Consider the following 21,882-nt stretch of genomic DNA (forward strand, 5'->3'; position numbering starts at 1 on the left):
TGTGTTCATATTTCACATGAATTTAAATGATCTCTTCTAATAGATTGTATTTTATACAAAAAGTCACTCTATAAACATCCTGACTCTGAGATAGGCATCGCGGCACATGCTTGTTATCCCAGCACTTGGGAGGCAGTGGCGGAAGAATCCGGAATGGAGGATCATCCTTGGCCACATAGGGAGTTTGAGGCCTACCTAGACTACATGAGACCCTGTCTCAAAAAATTTTAAATAAATGAATAAATCCTAGTTTCGCCATCTTTTAAGCAAACATGGGTATGTTTTTTCAATGTGTATGATTTTAATTCTCCTTATTGTGAAAGAAGAAGAAAACAGTTTTTCATGGCATTTAGTGTTATGACTATTTGAATCGATAAGTAAAAGTATTTGGTGCAGTACTTATATGATAAGCAGTCTAGAAATAGTTATCTGACGCTGGTGTATTGCTGCAGCAAGTTTATCGAGGCAGTGTGTACCTAGGTGCAGCCTTAGCTGGTGGTGATACAGAAGTGTGTATGGCACACGTGACGTGAAAGAAACGTTGCAGATGACTAGATCAGAGGCAAGGTCCCTAAGCCACCCTGGACTGCTGCATTAGAATGCGGGGGGGGGGGGGGGGGGCAGACCGAGCTGAATTGTAAAGGATGTGGATAACTTAGCTAAGTAAGGAAGCTAGGGAAGGCACTTCAGACAGAGGCAACAGACTGTGCAAAAGATTTAAAATACAAATAAAATTCTAGGGGTCAGCACTATTCGGAGACTAGAGTGGAGACTGCCCCTGGGACGTGAACTTAGGAAGTCACAGAAGCAGTGAGATGGGATAAGCTACAGGTCTCTCCTGAACCTCTTCCAGTGTTCAGCTGCAGTTGCTACTTGAACATTTGTCTGTATTTGGAATATCTCCTATAATGGTCACAGTGTTTTCAAATGCTGTCGGGGTACAACAGCATGAAGACTGTAGCGTTAGCACTGGAAGACCTGAGTTAAATTTAGTTCAGCCCCTTGTGACAGCTACAAGATTTCTGATAAGCAAGTACTTCTCTGAAGTCTTAACTTTCTCCCCAAAACAGAGGTGATGATAATGCATATCCAATCCACCTTATAAATATTTAATGTTAATTTTAAATATAATCAGTTCTTGATTATTTATTATGCCTAACCAACCTGCTTACAAATATATTGTTAACTTCAAATATAATATAATCAAGTGTTGATTACTTATAATAATGGGGAGCATGATCACCCAAAACCAGAAATAGTAGATAAATGAAAATTTAATAATTAATTCTAAAATACATGATTTTTCCCCCTCATGATTTATCCTTCTAATTATATTTTGTTAAGGATGAAATTAAAATCCATTTTTATTGCTTTAAACTACACCAGCAGATGGCAGGAAGATGTAGCCCAGATAATTATAATATGGTGACAGAAGTCATTTTGGAATTTAAATTTTTACTGTAATTAATTGGCAAAATAGAAAATAAAGCATTGGTTCTGTAGTTATCTGTCACTGTCTTTTTTGTTAGGTTTTAGTGTCTTGTTAATTGTATACATTGCTAGGTTTCATTATGACATTTCCATACGTGCATACAATGTGCTTTGATCAAGTTTACCCATCATTTACCCATTCTTGTCCTCTCGCTTTGTCTCCATCCCCACCCAGCACAGTCTCCCGTTTACCTTCATGGCCCCCACCCCAGTTCTTCTTAGGAAAGAAAACAAAGGATTCTTGTCCTTGTGAAGATGTCTTATCTCACGCAACATGACAATTTCCAGCCCCATTAATTTTCCTGAAAATTGTATCATTTTATTCTTTGGGGTTGAGCAAAACTTCCTTGTGTATATATGTATGTCACATTATATTTATCCATTCCTCCAGTGACAGGCACCCAGACTGACACCCTCACTTGGCTATTGTAAATAGCATAGCAGTAAGCATGTCTGTTCAGATATCTCTAGGGGGAGTTGACTTGATTCTTTGAAGATATACCCAATAGAAAGTCATATATGTAAAACAATATACAAATAGTTATATAAACTATATATAAATAAATTTTTCTTGTCCTCAATGAATTTAAAAGGAACATCATTAACTTTGCCTGTTCTGAAATACAACTTCCTTTCTGGTCCTCTGCACCCTAGCTTCTTATTGTGCGGGGTCCTCATGGAAACCTTTTGCCATTTATAGTTGTCAGATCCTTACTTCCTGACTCCCAAATGCACATGTATTTCCTGTGCCCTCTTCCTCTTACAGCCTTGAGTTACAAAATTGGTCCATTCCCTACCTTCGTATTTAAGTTTCTGTTATTCTCCAGGACTGTTCTTGGGTGAAATTAAGGGGTTGGGAGAGATAATACACACACACACACACACACACACACACACACACACACACACACACACACCCTAGTAAATTTAGGGGTAAATCCACACCCTCCAGTAAGACTGTTTTAAACCCATGCTAACCGATCCCCACAGCAAACCCTAAAGGATCGTACTAGTCCACGATCTACGTAACTGCAAAACAAGGTCAAATGCCCTTTGGGGAATAAAAAAAATGAAGTTAATTAAGATAAACTGCAACACCTGCAAAATTCAGCATCTAAACCAAAACCCTTAGACTTTTGAAGAATCAGATAAATGTGATCCATAACCAAGAGAGGAAAAAAGGTCTTGAAAGACAACAATGATAGGAATATCGGAATCGACACATGTTAAAAGAGTGATAAATATGCTCAGCAATTCAAAGGAAAGTATGAATCTGAGACAAGAGTCTAAAATAAGTGTGATGATAGTCTTTAAAAAAAGGATGCAGAAAATATTTGAAGAATAATAGCTAAAAATTTTCCAAATTTTATAAAGTCAAGAGATTTTTATTGAGAAAATAATTCTAACCAGGATAAATTTAAATAAATAGAATGTCAAAGCACATTCTAATGAAATTCAGTACAAACCCATTACAAACAGAAACTCTTTTTTTTTGGTTGTTGTTGTTGGTTTTTTTGGTTTTTCAAGACAGGGTTTCTCTGTGTAGTTTTGGTGCCTGTCCTGGATCTCGCTCTGTAGACCAGGCTGGCCTCGAACTCACAGAGATCCGCCTGGCTCTGCCTCCCGAGTGCTGGGATTAAAGGCATGAGCCACCACTGTCCGGCCTACAAACAGAAACTCTTAAAGCACCAGAGGAAAAATACACGTGACATAAAAAAGAACAAATGCTTACTTCCAAATTCCTGTCAAGAACAATGCCAGGTAAAAGACAATGAAATGAAACTTGAGGTTGGGGGGCAAGGGGTGTATGGTGCACATGTGTGTTCAGGTGTATGAGCCTGGGTGTGGGCGTTCAGAAGCCAGATAAGATGTCTCCTCCTAGCCGGGCGGTGGTGGCGCACGCCTTTAATCCCAGCACTCGGGAGGCAGAGCCAGGCGGATCTCTGTGAGTTCGAGGCCAGCCTGGTCTACCAAGTGAGTTCCAGGAAAGGCGCAAAGCTACACAGAGAAACCCTGTCTCGAAAAAAACCAAAAAAAAAAAAAAAGATGTCTCCTACTGCTCTGTATCGTACTGTCTTGAGATGGGCTCTGTCACTGAACTGCAAGTTCACCTTTTCAGCTAGGCTGGCTGGCCAGCAGGCTCTCAGGATCTTCCTGTCTGCCGCCACACCCCAGTGCTGGGGTCACAGGCAAACTGATTTTGTGCGTGGGGGCTGAGTGTTCAAACTCAGGTCCTCATCTTCGTGCCTGCAGAACGAGTGCTCTTACCCACTGAGCCATCCTGCCAGCTCCTGCAAAGAAACATTTAAGTGCTTGGAAAACAGACTATTGACATAGGCTTCTGTGTCTTCATAGTTAAGAATCAGAGGCCAGATACGTTCGCACAGAGAATAAGCCCAACACTCAGTAAACAGAGTGGGAGGGTCCCAAGTTCTGAGCAAGCCTAAGCCACACAGTAAGTTGAAAGCCAGACCTTGAGCTACGTGGTGAGGATTTGTTTAAAACATTAAAAAAATTGTTCATATATATATATATATATATAATATATACATATATTATATATATATATATGAATCACTCCTTTGACCGTCATATTCATTATATATACATCACTTGGCCACTAATCATTTAGTATCATTCTTGTTTAGCAAACTGACTATCACTGCATAAAAGTACTTGTGTTCAGCCGGGCGGTGGTGGCGCACGCCTGTAATCCCAGCACTCGGGAGGCAGAGGCAGGCGGATCTCTGTGAGTTCCAGGCCAGCCTGGTCTACAGAGTGAGTTCCAGGAAAAGGCACAAAGCTACACAGGGAAACCCTGTCTCAAAAAAAGAAAAAAAAAAAAAAGTGCTTGTGTTCAGCAAACCTTTATGCACCAAAATGCAAAAATGGTGGTAATGGGCAATTTTATTGCAGAATTTTGTTATGATCCTTCTATTTCAGCATTGTTAATTGTTAGTCTCTTACTGTGCCTAATTTATAAATCACATGTTCGTTACTCTAGGTAACCTTTATAGGAAAAGCATGGTATGTGTGTGTTAACCCCAGTACTCTTCATGGATGCATACATCCAGTGGGGTTGGGGTGTGTTAGGACTTACTTCTGGAGATGGCTCAGTGGTTAAGAGGGAATATTGCCCTTACAGGTAACCTGTGTTCAGTGCCCAGCACCCACCTTAGGCGGCTTACAACCTCCTGTAACTCTAGCTCTAGGGCAATCCAAAATCCGCTGGCCTCTGTAGGCACCGGCACTCATGTGGCCACACACAGACACTCGCACATACACATATATAAAATAAAAATAAGTCTTTAAGAAAACAAACTTATTCCTCATGAGTAAGGGAGGGCCACAATGTCCAAATGTCTCCTGTTTTTTTTTTAATTATACTCATGATATTCATTAATTACACTCATGATATTAATTGCATTTGTGGTATTCATTGATTATATTTGCAGTATTCATTCAATAACTATATTTATTATATTCATTAATTACATTAATTGTATTGATTTATTACATTCATCATATTATGTCCTGATACTACTGTCTGTCTGTGGGACTTTTCCATCGCACAAAACAGAGATTCTGTACTTAGGAAATCATTGTTCTATATTCCTTTCTTCTCCATCTTGAGATAACATCTAATCTTTCTGTCTCTATGAATTTGTATATTCTATATATTTCATGTAATACAATTCTATAGTATTTGTCCTTTTTAATGTAAAAACATTTTATGTACAACTGCAGGAGAAATAATACACAGATAGCTTGAACATTAAAAACAGGTTATAATTCAAAAGTCCAGGGTTATTTGAAACTGGAAAATATTTTCTCTGTAGGAAATAGTAAAAATGATAACATTTCCCAATAAGCCCTTTTAAGCCAAATAATAGCTGAATTATACATATAAATATTGATTAGATTCTGGGATACAGAAGGAACCTGTCTTCATCTGTTCAGAGAGCTATGTTTTACTTAAGTTGTGTAAGTGAGATTCCTATTCATCTTCCCCTTCACTGTTTGATTTATGGCAGACATTTTTCTATAGGCTAATCCAAAATCTAAAAAGATTTTAACCTCCCCTCCTGAAAGTACAGAGAGCATATTCTTTCATCAGCTTGATACAGTACAAATTCTTATCGTAATAGTGAAATGTTTCACTAAAGCTTGCCCAGTGATTGGGTAAAACCAAAACTTATTATCAGCCACAGTCATCCTAGGGTCCCCTCTGCTAGGTCACTTCCCTGGAGCTGTGGGTTGCAGTCTGATTGTCCTTTGCTTTATATCTATAAATCCACTTATGAGTGAGTACATACCATGCTTGTCCTTCTGGGTCTGGGTTTCCTCACTCAGGATGGTATTTTCTAGTTCCATCTATTTGCCTGCAAATTTCATGATGTCATTGTTTTTCTCTGCTGAGTAGTACTCCGTTGTGTATATGTACCACATTTTCTTAATCCACTTTTCAGTTGACGGGCATCAACGTTGTTTCCAGGTTCTGGCTATTATGAATACTGTTGCTATGAACATAGTTGAGCATGTATCTTGGTGGTATGATTGAGCATTCCTTGGGTATATGTCCAAGAGTGGTATTGCTGGGTCTGTCTTGAGGTAGATCCATTCCCAATTTTCTGAGAAACCGCCATACTGATTTCCACAGTGGTTGTACAAGTTTGCACTCCCACCTACCTACATCTTAAGACAAAATGACATCTTAGTTTGGAAAAGATAAAGGTTAGACAGACCCTTGTCAAAAGCAGTTAACCACTTAAAGCATAATTGATGTTTTATTCCTTTAATAACCATATATATATCTGCAAGTTTAGATTAGAAAGAATGCATTTTGTTGTTGTTGTTTTTGGGGGGAATGAAACAACAGCATCTCTCTATGTAGCCCTGGCTGTCCTGGAACTCACTATGTAGACCATGCTGGCCTTAAACTCACAGAAATCCACCTGCCCCTGCCTTCTGAGTGTTGAGATTAAAGGCATGCACCACCATGCCTGGCAGAATGCAATTTTAATTAGTAGATTAAGATCGTTTTACAGAGGAAGAAATACATTTTATTAATTTGACTGTTAAATTAACAAATATATATATTTGTGCATTACAGTGTAATATTTCAATACATGTGTTCATTTTGTAGTTATCACCTCAAACATTTATTGTTTTGTGGTGAAGAATACTCAACATTTATTTTAGAGTATACAGTATAATACTTTCCACTGTCATCACCGTGTTATGCATGGAATCCTGACAGTTATTCCTATTATCTAGTTGAGACTTTGTAGCCAGTTCCCTCTTCTACCTAGGCCCCCCTGGCCTCTGGTAACTTCCTTTCCACTCTACTTCTATGAGTTCAACTTTTTTAGGCTCCACAAATAAATGAGATCATGTGGTATTTACCACTCTATTCCTGGCTTATTTCACTTAACACAATGCCCTCTAAGTTCACTCATGTTTTCGAAAGTGACAACTTGATTTTGAAATTACACTTAACCTTTTAAATGTGACATACACAAATGCTGAGGAGAACAGAAATGGTGGAAAAATACAGGCAGCAGGAATAATTAGTATGAATTTTAATTAGGTATTAACTAATATACAGTCTCTTATCATAGAAGCGTGTTATATGCCAAAAGCTTGCAACCAGAAGGAAGGGCCAGTGCAAAAGCCAAAAAGCAACATGTTTCTTGATTTTTGCCAAAGCAGGTATTAGTGTGACTTCTTTGGTTGGAAGACTTGCAATCTTCCTATCACCCGGTCATCCCTTCCTGTGGTTGAAATCATCTCTTGAGAACCTGTAACAGCCGCCTCATTGTCAAGAAGTTAAAAGCAATTGATAGGTTGTTCTGGTAACACCTGTCAGTGAATTCACTCTGAGCAGAAAACCCTGGCATTTCAGGAGTTGACAAGTATTATTAAACTGTTTTGCAAGAGCAGAAGCTGGTTCAAAGAGGGGAGAGCTGTCAAGATAATGAAATCAGTAAGTGGGTCAGGCCTCCTGCTTCAAAACCATATCTAACCACGCGGCTTCTTGTGGCGGGGACGGCTGCAGGGCTGTCTGTGAGCATGTGTACAGTGTTCCTTTCTGTCCAGTTCAAAACTGCAACATTTTGTAAGCCATGAATTTGTTCTTGGTTTAAATATGTCTTGGGCATGATTTTGTCTGTTGGTTTTTCAATCAAAAGTTTATACTATTTTAACTTTTAAATGATAGCAACCTTGTTTCTCTTTTCCTTGCTCGCTCTCTCTCTCTCTCTCTCTCTCTCTCTCTCTCTCTCTCTCTCTCACCGCCCCCACTTTGAGCATTTTAATTTGTCTGTCTTTGGCGTTTTGCTAAGCCTTGTGTTTGAATTAAAGGGAAGCCATGTAATGCTTCTGTGAAGGTTGATCTCCATTGTCAACTTGACCGGGTTAAGAAAAGCCTAGGGCATTGGTATAACGCACCTTTGGGTGCATTTGTGAGGGTGTTTCCAGGAAGGATTAATTGACTGAAGGAAGTAGACCCACCCTGAATATAGGCTACACTGCCCTGGGCTGGGAGCCCAGACTAAAAAGAGAAAAGGAGAAAGCCAGCTGCGTGCTTCAGCTCACACCTTCTCAGCTTCCTGATCTGACCATCCATGAGCCAACTCTTCCCTACCATGATCAGAATTATCTCCTCCTCATCACACCAGCTTCCCCAAGTTGCTTTCAGCAGCGGTTCTATCACAAGAAAAGTCAGTGGAGACATCCTGTGTCCAGGGGATGGCGCCGTCTGCGGGTACTTTCTTAAACTTGAGAATGACTTCCTGATGAGCGAGGGGGAAAGTCAGGGAAGCCCAATTTAAAGTAAAGTAGGATTTATGTGCAGGAGTACTTCTGTTTGTAACTAATGCCCAGTTTCTCCTCAGTCTCTTTACACAACAAACTATCTTATCCTAGATTAAACAGGAGCAGAGAACAAAACAAAGGTTTAAGAACACGTGTTCAGCCGGGCAGTGGTGGCGCACGCCTTTAATTCCAGCACTCGGGAGGCAGAGCCAGGCGGATCTCTGTGAGTTCGAGGCCAGCCTTGTCTACAGAGTGAGTGCCAGGACAGCCAGGACTACACAGATAAACCCTGTTAGAAGAAAAAAAAAAAAAAAAAAAACTTATACTCCACTCAGCAATATGATGGGGGAGTGGGTAGGGGTACAAAAGTCCTTGTGCCCACAGAGCACTAGGGAACCAGGAATGTTAATCACCTAGGGACCTCTCCTCATAGGAGGAATTACCTGTTTCCTGTCCAGAAGGCTGGGAGTGGATATTGTTAACAACATGGTGACCTCCTCACCTACCTTGTGCTTTAGAGACAGACCTCGCCCACTGTGTGCTGTAGACGCAGACCTCACCCACTCTGTGCTGTAGAGACAGACCTCACCCACTGTGTGCTGTAGACGCAGACCTCACCCACTGTGTGCTGTAGAGGCAGAACTCACCCACTGTGTGCTGTAGACACAGACCTCACCCACTGTGTGCTGTAGAGACAGACCTCACCCACTGTGTGCTGTAGAGACAGACCTCACCCACTGTGTGCTGTAGAGACAGACCTCACCCACTGTGTGCTGTAGACACAGACCTCACCCACTGTGTGCTGTAGAGGCAGAACTCACCCACTGTGTGCTGTAGAGACAGACCTCACCCACTGTGTGCTGTAGAGACAGACCTCACCCACTGTGTGCTGTAGACACAGACCTCACCCAAGATGTTTATCCAAACTCTTCCCTCCCTAGACTGTTATCCTTAGCTCCCAGTTAATAGAGCCCATCCTTAGGAGAATGTCACATATATTTTATGGCCTGCTGACCTCTATGCTATCTCAGTCAGAGATCACATTAAATTCTAGGCCTTTTAGCTGTAGAACCCCCCCTCATAGTTATATGTACTTTGTAAGGAGTTTCTAAGCAGTCACACTTTAAGATTTATTGTACACCTCGATTGGAATGATTGTAGCCTAAGAACCTTTTCCCAAATTGTACTGTATTTTCAGTATGCTGGCAGTGAACCACTTGGCAGGCATCAGACTCCCTGAGTCTTATCCAGGTTGACGAAGTCAATACGAACTGAGTTTTCATTCTCGCTTCTTTGCAGTTTGCTTCCCTGCCTGGACACCTGCAGGGTCCCCCTCAATGGAGGAAGCAAGGGCAGGGCAAGAGAGTCACAGCAGGAAGCCAGAGCCCATAGGAAGATCGTGGTGGGTGGGAGATAGCTCATGGGGGGAGGTGCGGCTGCCAACCCTGACTTTACTCCCCGGATTCAACCCTGGGGACCCACATACTGGAAAGAGAGAACTGACTCTCGCAAGTAGTCCTCCGACCTCCATGGGCTGTCCTGAAGGATCATAGCAAAGACATGGAGAAGCTCTCGGGAGGAAGATAACGCAGCGCCAGGCAAGGCGCCATTAGTCTAGGTCTGCAAGAAGCCCATTGATGGCCACAAAGAACAGGAAGCTGGAAAACAAGGCAGGAAGACAAATGAATCTGAAGTAGTGCCAAGTGGTGTGCCATAAGCCAGCAATAGAGTCTTGCTGTATATACTTAGGTCCGTAAGTATCTAACATAAGACGTGAAGGCCAGGCCTGAAGTACAGCCGATAGCCCCAGCTACTCAAGCAGCGAAAACAGGAGAACTCCAGGACTGCCTGAAGAATGCGCAAGCTCAGATGACTGAGGATGAATCTGGAAGAACACTCGCCTAGCCCCTGTGAGGCCTTGTGCTCAACCCCCTACTGAAGACAAGAAACTAGTAGAAGGTGAAACGTCTGCCATAAGCTCATCTTCTGTGTGCCCTCCCCACCACCACGTGCAGCCTAACCAACCACGTAGTGCATGAAGCTGTTGCTGTCCAGCATGGACTGTGTATGTAATGATAGGCTCATAAGACGTTCCAGCACCCAGTGGCACAGCCATCTTGGTTAGTATACGCTGGTACTTGACAAACAGCAAAACTACTCATTCCCCAGAATGGACACTTGCCATTAAGCAGTGCATACCTGCATACATACCTTTTTCTCTTTAAGTTCTAGGGATTGAACCCAGGGCCTGACACATGCTAGGAAAGTGCTCTCCCACTGAGCTACATCTCCAGCCCTTGGAAAAGATAGAAATCGGATCATATGATCCTTGATGTGTTACTCATTTATCACTTGTTTCAGGCTCTACTTTATCCCCTCGTCAGCAAGATGATACTGACCTATAGAAAGTACATCAGGAAACACTAAATCAACACTTACTGAATTGTTGCGTGAATGAGTAAGCAATTATGTGTTCTATTGTTACAATTCTTGCTTAGAGAAGGAGGACTTATGGAGGCTGAAGAGATGGCCCTTTCAGAGGGCCCGAGTCTATTCCGACACCCACATATGGCAGCTCACAACCACCTGTAACTCCAGCTTTGGGGGATCTGACAGCCTCTTCTGACCTCTGAGGGCACCAGCATATACACAGATAAATTTTAAAAGTGAAAGTAAATCCTTTAAAAAAGAAAGAGAGAGAGAGAAGAAAAATTCTAAGCCAGGCATAGAGGCACATGCCTGTGACTCTAGCAACTGAGAGATAGAGGCAGGAAGCCCACGAGTTCAAAGCCAGCCTGGGCTAAGGGAGACTGTCTCAAAGGGAGGGGAGGAGTTGGGAAAGAGAAAGAAAAGAATCCCCCTAAAATTTGGACTGTAGTGGGCAAGACATGGCAGAACATGGAATTGTTAGATGGTTGTGTAGCCATGGCTGCTAGTTTCCTCTTCCATTCCATAATTAGCACCTTCACCTTCCCAATTCAGAAGCAAAATGGATGCTAAGAGACAAGTGAGCATCTCTTACCCTTCTGTTAAATGGCAGGCACTTGGGGTGCAGTGGAGAACACAGCAGAGCTGTTCCCTCCCCATGCAGGGAACATCAACAGGTGGAGAAAGAAAGCCCTGAGGGGACAGGGAAGATGGAGAAGGAGGAAAAAAGAAACCAGGAAAACACCAGAGACACGAAGTTTCAATGATTGATGAATTGATTCCACACTTGCTAATATCTACTGCCTTGTGTTAATATTGTTTGTTTAGAGATGACTCCAAGGGGGCTGGAGAGATGTTTCAGCGGTTAAGAGCACTCGTTGCTCTTCCAGAGGACCGGGGTTCAATTCCCCGCTCCCTCATGACAGCTCACAGCTGTCTGTAACTCCAGTCCCAGGGGATCTGATGCCTCTTCTGGCTGCTCAGGCACTGCATGTACATGGTGCAGACATATATACAGGCAAAACATGGATACACATGAAAACAAAGGTTAATTTTTTTTTTAAAGAAATGATTCTAAATTGAGCCATCGGCTCCCACATCAAGTGCACATGCATGCTGCCATGGTTTCACACACCCCCATACATACATATCCCATAATAACCTGGAAGTATAGGTCTAATGATTGCCCACAGCTGATAGCAAAAGGGACACTTGATTCAAAGCAGTGACCCCTGACCCAGATCTAAGTATAAATAGAGCGGAAGTCCTAAGTTTCTCGAAGCCATAGTCTTGCTAATGAAGTTATTATACCTGTTTTAACCAGGTTAGATATTCTTCTTTTTAAGGTTTTACGAGAGTCGTTTGTAGGAGAGTCAACAAGCCAAGAATTCACATCATTACTCCGTCACATGGATTACTCACCGCTGCTGCTCATAACAGAATCCTAAAATGTTTAAGATTTCTGATGCAAATCAAAATCTCATCATCGCTGTCACCGCTAAATTAACTGACAGGATAATAACATTACATTAAACCCATTTTTCTCTTGATTGAGTACCTTTTTCAGAAGTGAACCTTTTAGATGTATATTTTTTTCATCAGTACTATAAATGCATGGAGGAGCCTAGATAAAAATAGCATTGAAAAGAGGAGGAGCGGGATGTTTTCAGATTATTGGTGAGTCCCTTGTATCTCAACCATGTTTGACAGTTCAGTGCTGGGAAATGGAATAGTCTCGACGATTTATTGATGGTTTTAGAAGCACATAGAGGAACTCATGGGTTGATCTTGGTCTTTATTGAAACAATTGTGCATTCTGGCATTAGTTCTTGTCATCCCACTGCAAACAAGCTGTTAGTGGCCTGGCGGAATTGGCACTGTTCTGTCACTCTATTCTATATAATACGGTGCTCATTTCAGACATATCACAGCCTATTAACGAATGCAAACCTATGATCTCCTAAACCAGCGTAGATTCCCAGCTGACTTTCCAGTGTGAGCTTACTCGGCCTTTCCTTCCCGTGGAAAGTGGACTCACTTCTTTGGTCCCATCTGCCATCCTTGGCCCCTTCTTTGTGGCCAGGCAGCCAGATCTCATTTTGCTTGTCCCTATGTTTGAAACTCCTCCCGTTTGGAAATCAGTCATTTCTCTCCATCCTTCAGAAATGTTGTTTCCTCAGATCTTGCCTTTAAAGTCATGAAAACATTTACCTGGAACAAATATGTAATTTTTGCCTCAGATAATACTGTCACCACTGGCCATACCATTATGGTGAATGAAGATCATGCTTAGCTTCTTAGTTATGGTGAATACTGGGCATAGCTTCTTGGTTATGGTGAGTACTGAGTTTGGCTCCATAGTTACGGTGAAGACTTAGCTTCTTGGTTATGGTGAAGATCATGTTTAGCTTCTTGGTTATAGTGAAGATCATGTTTAGCTTCTTGGTTATGGTGATCAGCTAGGAGCTGATGATAATTGAATGTGAGTGATGAGTGAATAGGATGGGGGGGGGATCTACTATTATATCATTGATATGTACCATAATAAAAGTTAAAGCCTAAACTTGGTCCTTCAGGCTACATTGTTTTAAGTATGTGTTCTTTTTGACATCATGCGTGAAACGGCATGGTATGCAGGATGGACAATCCAAGTCGGCTCCCACCCCACCCTCAAGTATAAAAATCGATTGTTTAGGTACAGGGAGTTGCTGCTTCCCTCTTCCTCTTAGGTCCTATGCTTGAGCACTCACTAGAATCAAGATGGACCTCCTGTTTAAAGCGCCCGAGAAGCCCATACACTTTCCTGCTCCCCGCCTGCTGAGTCCCACTGTGAATAACGCTTCTGGGTGGGCCAGGGAACTATCCTGTGAATAATCCCAATGCAGTACAGACACCAGCTGCCATTTGCAGTGTGGCCATAGCGGTGGCTATGGAGAAGAGAGGAATTCTGTCCAAGAGATGGGCTCTGTCTGTTACAATGCAAACTGAGAGGAAAGACGGTCTTCCTGGCAGTTCGGTTTGCTTAAGAGTCATCAGAAGCTTGTTGGATAACCTTTCCGGGCTTCTAAAGCATGTACACTGATTCCAGTTACCAACATGCTTTGTTTTCCTCTCTTTAAATTATAATAGTCTTACTCCTCGCTTGCCAAAAACTGGAGAAACCATCCACGGACATAAGTTTTTCATTGGCTTTGGAGGAAAAGGTGCCAACCAGTGTGTCCAAGCTGCTCGGCTTGGAGCAAAGACATCCATAGTCTGCAAGGTAAGTGTGAAACGTAGGGGAGGGGCCCCGGGTAGGGCTGGTTCAAGCTCATCGTTCCTGTTATCCTTCACCGTTATCCACAATGAACACTTCCCTGGGGATAGCGGTGTGGGCCCGTGGTACCAGCCACTCATGAAGCTGAAGGGTAATTCCATAGTGAGGCCCTGTCTAAAGAAATACTGAAGTTCAGTAATACATTGTAATCTGTAATGTTTTGCAACTACCAGTACTAGCCAGTTACAGGACATCATCATTCCAAAGGAAAACCTCCTGTTCAATTGGTTTCTACCCATTTCCTCCTCCACCTGGAACCAACAAACTGCATTCCATCTCTATGATCCTATCTATTTTGGATACTTTACATAAATGGGCTGTGTAATATATGACTTTTGCTTCCGGCTTCTTTCGTTGTTTTTGAGGTTTCTCCGTTTTGCAGCAAGTATCAGTATTACATCCTGTATAATGGCCAACTAGTACCCCATTGTATGGATAGACCGTCACTTACTTATCCACCCGTGAGTGCACTGATAGACTCCTGGACTGCTTCCACCTTCTGACATAGCCCATGGCCATGCTTGCACACACATGCACTTGTTTGAGTACCGGTTTTTAGTTCTTTTGAAAGTTTGGTCATAAAAATCTAAAGAGTGATTGGACTTTGTGATGCTTTGTCTGAGAGACTCCTCTGGGAAGCGGCAGGCCTCAAATGACTTGGGGCTGCCTTCCCTGAATACAGTGAGCTTCTAACCAGGGTGTGCAGCGTGAGAGGAATTGACCTGTGCCCTGGGTGTCGACAGTCCACCGTCTAAATGGCCTGAGTCATTCTGTAGTCGACAGGCATCACTGCAGCAACGCACCTCTGGGAACCATAGTCCCTCCTCACTAAGTCATTGGGCTACCGCCATGTCATAATGGCGGCGGAATGTGGGTTTTAATGACCGCACGTAATAAATACCTTACATACTTCTGTTTTCAGTGATACAGAGAAAGGGTATGTAACAGTCAGGAATCCTACTGAAATAATTTGAAAAGAATTGTATGTGGCTGTCAAGAGTTTCAAATTTTAGATCTTTCATGTCATTTGAAGGTGGTAACATTGCTATTAGAAGAAGATGAAATTATGTGAGTTTAAGTACAGGGAAAGCTGGGTTTTAATCTGCACAGCAGATGATAAGAAAATCACACACACACACACACAAAAATAACTTAGAAAAGCTATCTTGTGAACTATGCAGATTTAAAAAAAAAAAAATCCTGCAGAAATGTCATTTCCACTTTCACATGTCACTCTCCTCTCCGTGGGAGATTTAAGTGATGTGCAAGCTATACAATTATCACTTCATCTGCTAATGAACTCTGGCTTCATTTCTGATTTATGACCAGCATATCATTCTCATGGCTATCTGATCAGAAACGTCGCAGGAAACACAAAATTCCAAATAAGAACCCTTCTATTGTTAAGATTGGTCCCTAAGGATTTAAAACAGTAATATAGATAATCGGGAAATAATTATATTCTAGAAATGATGGCACTGTGAAAGAAGGCCGACAAAAACTTCACACCTGACTTATCCCATGCTTGATTAGAGATGAGACCTAGGTAATGACCCAGTGATGCTCCCAAAAGGGGACTCAGGAACTGGGAAGGACATATGATTTCCGGGCTGGAAAAAAGCTGGACATAGAATTGGTATGGGAAGCTAGGCATCCAAAGTGGCTGTCCTGGGATAAGGGGAGTTTTCTGGGCCTGGGAGCACCTCCCCTCTTGGAAGCTTTCTGGATACTATTCATGTGGCCACCAAAGTCTAGACTGCATGTGCCCCGACCTCATCCCACTCTAAGATCTTGAGATTGCTTTTATTTGGGACTGTAGACTTGGAGGCAAGGACAGAGAAACAAAATGGAAATCGTTGAGTTGTAGGACTGAACTTGGGACGTGAACCATGAAACGGTGCGAGACGCAAGAGGAGCAGGCAGGGGGCTGTGCTGCATTTGGGGGGCGGTTGAAGCAGAGGGGCTGTCTGTCTGTCTGTCTGTCTCACTCTGCTCTGTGTGCAGCGGCTCGTGCCAGCCCCCGAGCGCTTCTGGATCATCTCCTGTGCTCTTTTTAGTCATCCATGTCTGCTCCACACAATTCAGTCTCGGTGTTTACACAGAGAAATATAAGAAAATGGGTTTGTAAGCAAATCCCATCCAGGGTAATTTTACTTTTGTGCCTTGGGACCCTAAGGCAGGGATTTATTTAAAAGGCTTAAATAAAGAGATGGCTTAGTGGTTAAGAGCATTGGCTGTTCTTCCAGAGGACCCAAGTTCAATTCCCAGCATCCACATAGCTCATAACTGTCTGTAAGTCCAGTCCCAGGACATCCAACCTCCTCACAAAGACATGCAGGTCAAACACCAGGGCATATAAAAGTAAAATTTTTAAAAAAAAGAAAGTATGTTTAAAAAAATTAAGAAAACTGCGATATTCTTAGTCTTCTCGTTTTATTTATTTACTCACTTAGCTTTATTTTTTGGTGTTGGGGAGGAATGTGTCTTACAAACACAAAGAATGCCTTCTGCCTCTGAACTTCACCCCAGCATGAAGCCTTTTTTATTAATTAATTAATTAATTAATTAAGGGATTCTCTGTGTAGCCCATATTAGCCTCCAAATCATAATCTTCCTGCCTCAGTCCCCTGACTACTGGGATCATAGGTATGTACCTCTTAGAATTCTTTTTTGTTTGTTTGTTTGTTTGTTTTGGGGGCGGGGAGTCTTTTAACCCTGGCTGTCCTGGAACTCACTCTGTAGACCAGGCTGGACTCAAACTCTCAGAGATCCATCTGCTTCTGCCTCCCAAGTGCTGGTATGCATAGACTTTTATAGGGAAAGCTATCCATTATTATAGTTTTCCATTGTGTTGTATTGTGTTGCGTCGTCTTTCCGTTTTGGCTGTGTGAAACAGAGTTTTGCATAGCCGAAGCTGGCCTTGAACTTGTTGTATGATATAGAAAGCCCTTAATTCTTCCTGCCTTTGCCTCTCTAAAGCTGGGGTTACAGGTGTGCACCCGCACATGCTGCTTGCAGTATATTTTTGTTAGGCAAATTAGCACACTTGTTTTCTAGCAGTTTTTGAAAGATGACAAGTTCCAAATCAAAACCCAAATCATTACGTTAATCAAGATAAAAAATGAACAGATGGAGCAAAAGAAAAACTGGTAGAGAATCCCCTGCCATTCTCTAAGCAACGTTAATTTATGGACTACTGCGCTACAACACACTAGATGCCAGGCTGTTCTGGGAAGGTTGGTGGCATGGGGAAAACCAGGAAGGAGAATTATTTGTTAAGATAATTGTGACAAAGACATTAAGCAAGAGTTACATCAGTATTTATAGAGTGACAAGCAGATAATGAGGTGCTCTAAGCAGTTAAGAATCATGGATTTGGTATTCAGCTGAGTCATGCATGTGCTAAGGCTAAAGTCCAGTGATAACTGGAGATGGTGTTTTTGAAAATGAAAATCCCAAGGCAAAGAGCCTGCTGGGAGCTCTCTCATAGACTTAGCCTGGTCTGTGTAAATGTTTCCTCTACTTCTATTCCATTGAAGTCAAATGTTTAAAGGTAAGAAGTTCTTCCTAAGCATCAAACACTGGTGAATTCCTGTAGTCCCAGCACTCTGGAGGCTAATGCAGAAGAACCAGCCTGCCCTAGCCTGCGTACTGAGACCCTGACTCAAAAAACAGCAAGAGATGAGACATGGTACAGTGTGACAAGCATGAGGATTTGATCTCAATACATAGAGCCCGTGTTTATTAAAAACAAAAACAACAGGCGTTTTCATGTATAGTCCCAGCACTGGAGAGGCCAAGGCCAAGACAGAAGGAGCCATGGGGCTCACTAGCCAGCCACCAGCCAAACTGGAGAGTTCCAGGCCAGTAAAAGACACTGTCTCAAACAACATGAATAGTGTCCCAAAGGAAAGACACCTAAAGTTGACGTCTGGCCTTCACATGCATGCGTGCGCGCGCGCGCACACACACACACAAGCATGAACACGCATACTTGCTTATACCCTCACACACACCCAAACACATATATGCACACAAAGGAAGAGGAAGAAGAAACATCAAACATGGACAACAAGAACCATATTAATTAGAGAGCTCAGGATGCAGGGGCCCAGTGTGAGCCCACAGATGCTTTCCATGCAGGTAAGGAAACCAGGAGCAGACATGGATGCCAGTGACCAAGCCAGGAACCAGCACACTAGGGTGATCTGAAGAATTAGTATGGTTTTGCTTCCTACAAATGTAAAACTGTCTCCCTTCTAATGCGGGCAGCACCTGGTTCCCTTCAGGAAGGTCAGGCCAGAAGTCCAGTGACAAAGGACACACACAAAGTAGGTTAGGACAGTGTGACTCAAAAGCCTGCTCCTCAGGCCAGTGCTCTGCTCAGTCTGCCCCTGGTCTAGACAGTAAAGAAACCAGAAGTAAACAGAATGATTTATAGCAACGTAAGCTAGATTTTTTTCTTTTTACAGCCACTGAATTTAACAGCAATAATAAGTGAGGCTTTGTATCATACGATACCTTTTTTGCCCTTATTGCATTGTTTTGTGTTTTACAAATTGTTGATCCACACTGTGTGTAAACAAGGAAAACAGTTAGCAGGAGGCCTCATGTAAGAGAGCTTGAACAGCAGTGTATGAGAACACCTTCATAACCAGAAGACCCTTTCTATGCAAGATCGTGAGGTCTGCGAAATGCCCTGACTTGAATCTTTGTTGAAGCTGCCCTTGACTGCCTCCTTTCAGCCGGAACAGGCTGCACAGAGACTTCCTCCGATTATGTGCAATTGCAAGAATAGTTCCCTTCAAGACAGGAGACCTGTTATAAGCAAAGCCTTCTCAGCACAAAGCCCTGTCTGCAGCCACAACAGAATACTCCTGTGCCCATGGTCACATCCCTACAGGAATAAGATAGGTCCAAGAAAATGAACTGTAGGGGAACTGAGATGATGCGGTATTGATGGGACACCTTCCATGTGCAGGACTTTGGGAAGGGCCACTATAATTCAAGCTAGCATCTCCAAGTTTCGGGAAGCCCCAGTGGACAAATATGGAGTCACAAACGGTGTAAGATGGCATTGAATCATGACAGTGATCAGGGACGCTGTGTAGGAGTTCTGGAAATGAGAGGGTTGGTGAGAGCCCAAAGAAGGAAGGTAGACTTAAGTTGGTGCTTGAAAAACAGGTAGAGTTTGAGTAGGTGGGGAAGAGAAGAATGGACTCCTAAGTTCTCAGTGAAGGCCTGGATATAAACAGGAGCATATTGTACATGCATTGTGTCCTAACACAGTCAGATGATGAGGTCAAGTTGATAATGACTTTCGACTCACAACTCCAAAAATGAAATGCAATTATTTTAGCCAAATGTGAGTTTTAGAGAGATAGAAATAAAAAGACAAAGGAGCAGACCTTCAGGACTTCTACCTGAGCAGGCTCCAGCGAACACAAGCCAGAGAAATCTCTGCTGCTCGACTATATCTTCATCCCAACGTGGGGTCCAGCCTGGTGACCTAACGCATTCTGCAGGTCATGCTTCTCCATCTCCGCTCAACTGATCTACCTGTTAGTTTTATGTGGCACAATGTTATTCATTAAGCAGCGCTGTGTGAGAAAAGGCACAAGGCACAATGAAACCTACTCTAAGTTTATTAAGAGAAGGAACAGAGGTCAGTGTGTTTAGACGTATGGAGATTGTGCAGGGAGAGAGGAAGAAGAGGAAAAAGAAGAAGAGAGGGAAGGAGTCTGTGACCCACTTTTTATGGGTTCCCCCTGCACATGCGCATATGGGCTCACATAGCTCCGCCATGCATGGGCATAGATTGTGTGATCACACTGCACGCAGATACGCGACCACACGGCACACGGATTACATAGGACATAAGGGATGATTAAGCCTCTTGCTTGGCTACTGGGCAGCGCATATGTGGTCATATAGCAACACTACCTACAGAGCATGCCAGGCACTGTGCTCTCCTCTCCCCCTCTCATTTCCATCTCTTCAACACACACAAGGCTTTACAATACTCTCCCAGCCCTTTCATCCTGAAGTCCAACGGTCTTCTGCCTGGACCACACCCTTCATGCAGTCACCTACCTCCCCATACAGCTCCACCCGCAGAGTGGGGTTGAACCGCGAGTGTGACCAGAGCATCAGGATGATGTTTAATGTTCTTGGAATATGTTAATGTGCAGCCACTGTTGAGAACCATTGGTTTCCTGCCTGCCGGAGAGAACTCACACCAGTTCCACCCTCCAGCCTGGCTCAGATGGAACAATTTGAGGCAAAATGCAAAGAATTTTAATTAGCTTGATAATGGCAGAACTGAAGTAAGACTCCAAGTTCTCTGACTCCCATATGCACCATTTGCCTCCTGGCCAAGATGCTTACATTTAAATTTTTCTTGTCAATTTGATGGCCAAAGTGTGAGTGGGAAACAGAAGCCTCCTGATATTCCTTTGTGATAGTCTTTATTAGGCCCATCAGTATTTTCTAACTGGCTCCTGTGTGAGGATTCCATCTGTATTACTCACTGTGATTTTTCAGGGTACATTCATTTAGTCCTCAGTCACAAGAAATAAACAAAAACCTTTGCTAAGGTTCTACCGTGACTTCTTAGCAATTCCTAATAACTTCCGTTTGAGCCAGAAACACACAGGAAGGATTAGGAAGTGTATGCTTCTTGTAACACTGGAGGGGGAGAGGGGCAAGTAGGTCTCAGTAGATAACCCAGGAAGTCCTTGAATCCCTCCTTCCTCCTGCGGAGTGCTCAGCTTGCTCTTCCAAGTGAAGATGGCAAGCTTATTTTAACTATTTCTTTAATTTGTTAAGATTATAATATAATTATATTCCCTTTCCTCTCTCTAAACCTTCCCATAAATCCTTCCTTGCTCTCTTTGAAATTCATGGCCTTGTTTTCATTGTTGTTACATACATGTATGTGTGTGTATATGTTCATAAATTCATAAATATAATCTGCTCGATTTGTCTACTGTCCCCTGCGTGGACATGTTTTCAGGGCTGACCATTTGGTATTGGATAACCAATTGGTGTCCTCTTTCCTGGGAAAGACTTCTTCTCCCATTCTCAATAGTTTTCTGTAGTTCTTTGTGTAGGATTGAGGCCCTGTGGGCTTTTCCCATCCACATTTAGCACAAGATCTTAACCTTTGTAAAAATGAGTCCAGAAATATAAATGAATGGAGGATGCCCACAAGGCTTGAAGGTCAAGAATTATGAAGGACAAATTTCAAAAAAACAAACAAACAAACAAAAAACACAGCATTGCCTGTATTGTGTGTGCAATCCTGTGCAATTTTGCCTTCAATAAACTGATACTGGGCCGGAGAGATGCTCAGCTGTCAGATGGATGCTCTCTCAGAGGACCCAAGTTCAAGTCTCCACACCCACAGGGCAACCATTTGTAACGCCTATCCCAAGAGATCAGAAGCCCTCTTCTGGTCTCCTTGGGCACCAGGCACACAGGTGGTACACAGACATACATGTTTCATGAGTTAAATGAGATGTAAGTAAAACAGGTTACAGAACAGAACATCCTTTGGGCTGAAATCAAGTCGAGCATCTTACATTAAGATTAATTAGCTGGTGCTTATGAAGTACCATGCAGATATGCCCTTTTAAAATGCTAAATATTCTAAAATCTACATTGTAACATTTTACTAAATGTAAAAGATCTAATGCTCATCATTTCTTTGGTACAGGTTGGCAAAGATTCTTTTGGCAATGATTACATAGAAAACTTAAAACAAAATCATATTTCTACAGGTAAAATTTCATCTTTTTTAAAGCTAATAACTTTCTTAATCTCTGAGCTAT

The 21,882-nt window shown here is 42.5% G+C and overlaps 1 protein-coding gene across 4 annotated transcripts in view; it reads left to right on the forward strand.

Annotated features, from left to right (window-relative positions):
* Rbks (ribokinase) overlaps positions 1-21,882 on the forward strand; it is an 80,857-nt gene that overhangs the window by 9,984 nt on the left and 48,991 nt on the right. For all 4 annotated transcript variants that reach the window (XR_005089747.1, XM_037198070.1, XM_028873981.2 and 1 more), the window contains exons 2-3: positions 13,864-13,996; positions 21,768-21,831. Coding sequence is in view for 3 of the 4 variants with exons in the window: in XM_037198070.1 (XP_037053965.1) it covers positions 13,864-13,996; positions 21,768-21,831 (197 nt within the window). In the remaining variant the exon portion in view is untranslated. The remainder of the gene's footprint in view (positions 1-13,863; positions 13,997-21,767; positions 21,832-21,882) is intronic.

The sequence above is a fragment of the Peromyscus leucopus genome, chromosome 22 (genome assembly GCF_004664715.2).
Source record: "Peromyscus leucopus breed LL Stock chromosome 22, UCI_PerLeu_2.1, whole genome shotgun sequence".
Lineage (NCBI taxonomy): Eukaryota > Metazoa > Chordata > Mammalia > Rodentia > Cricetidae > Peromyscus > Peromyscus leucopus.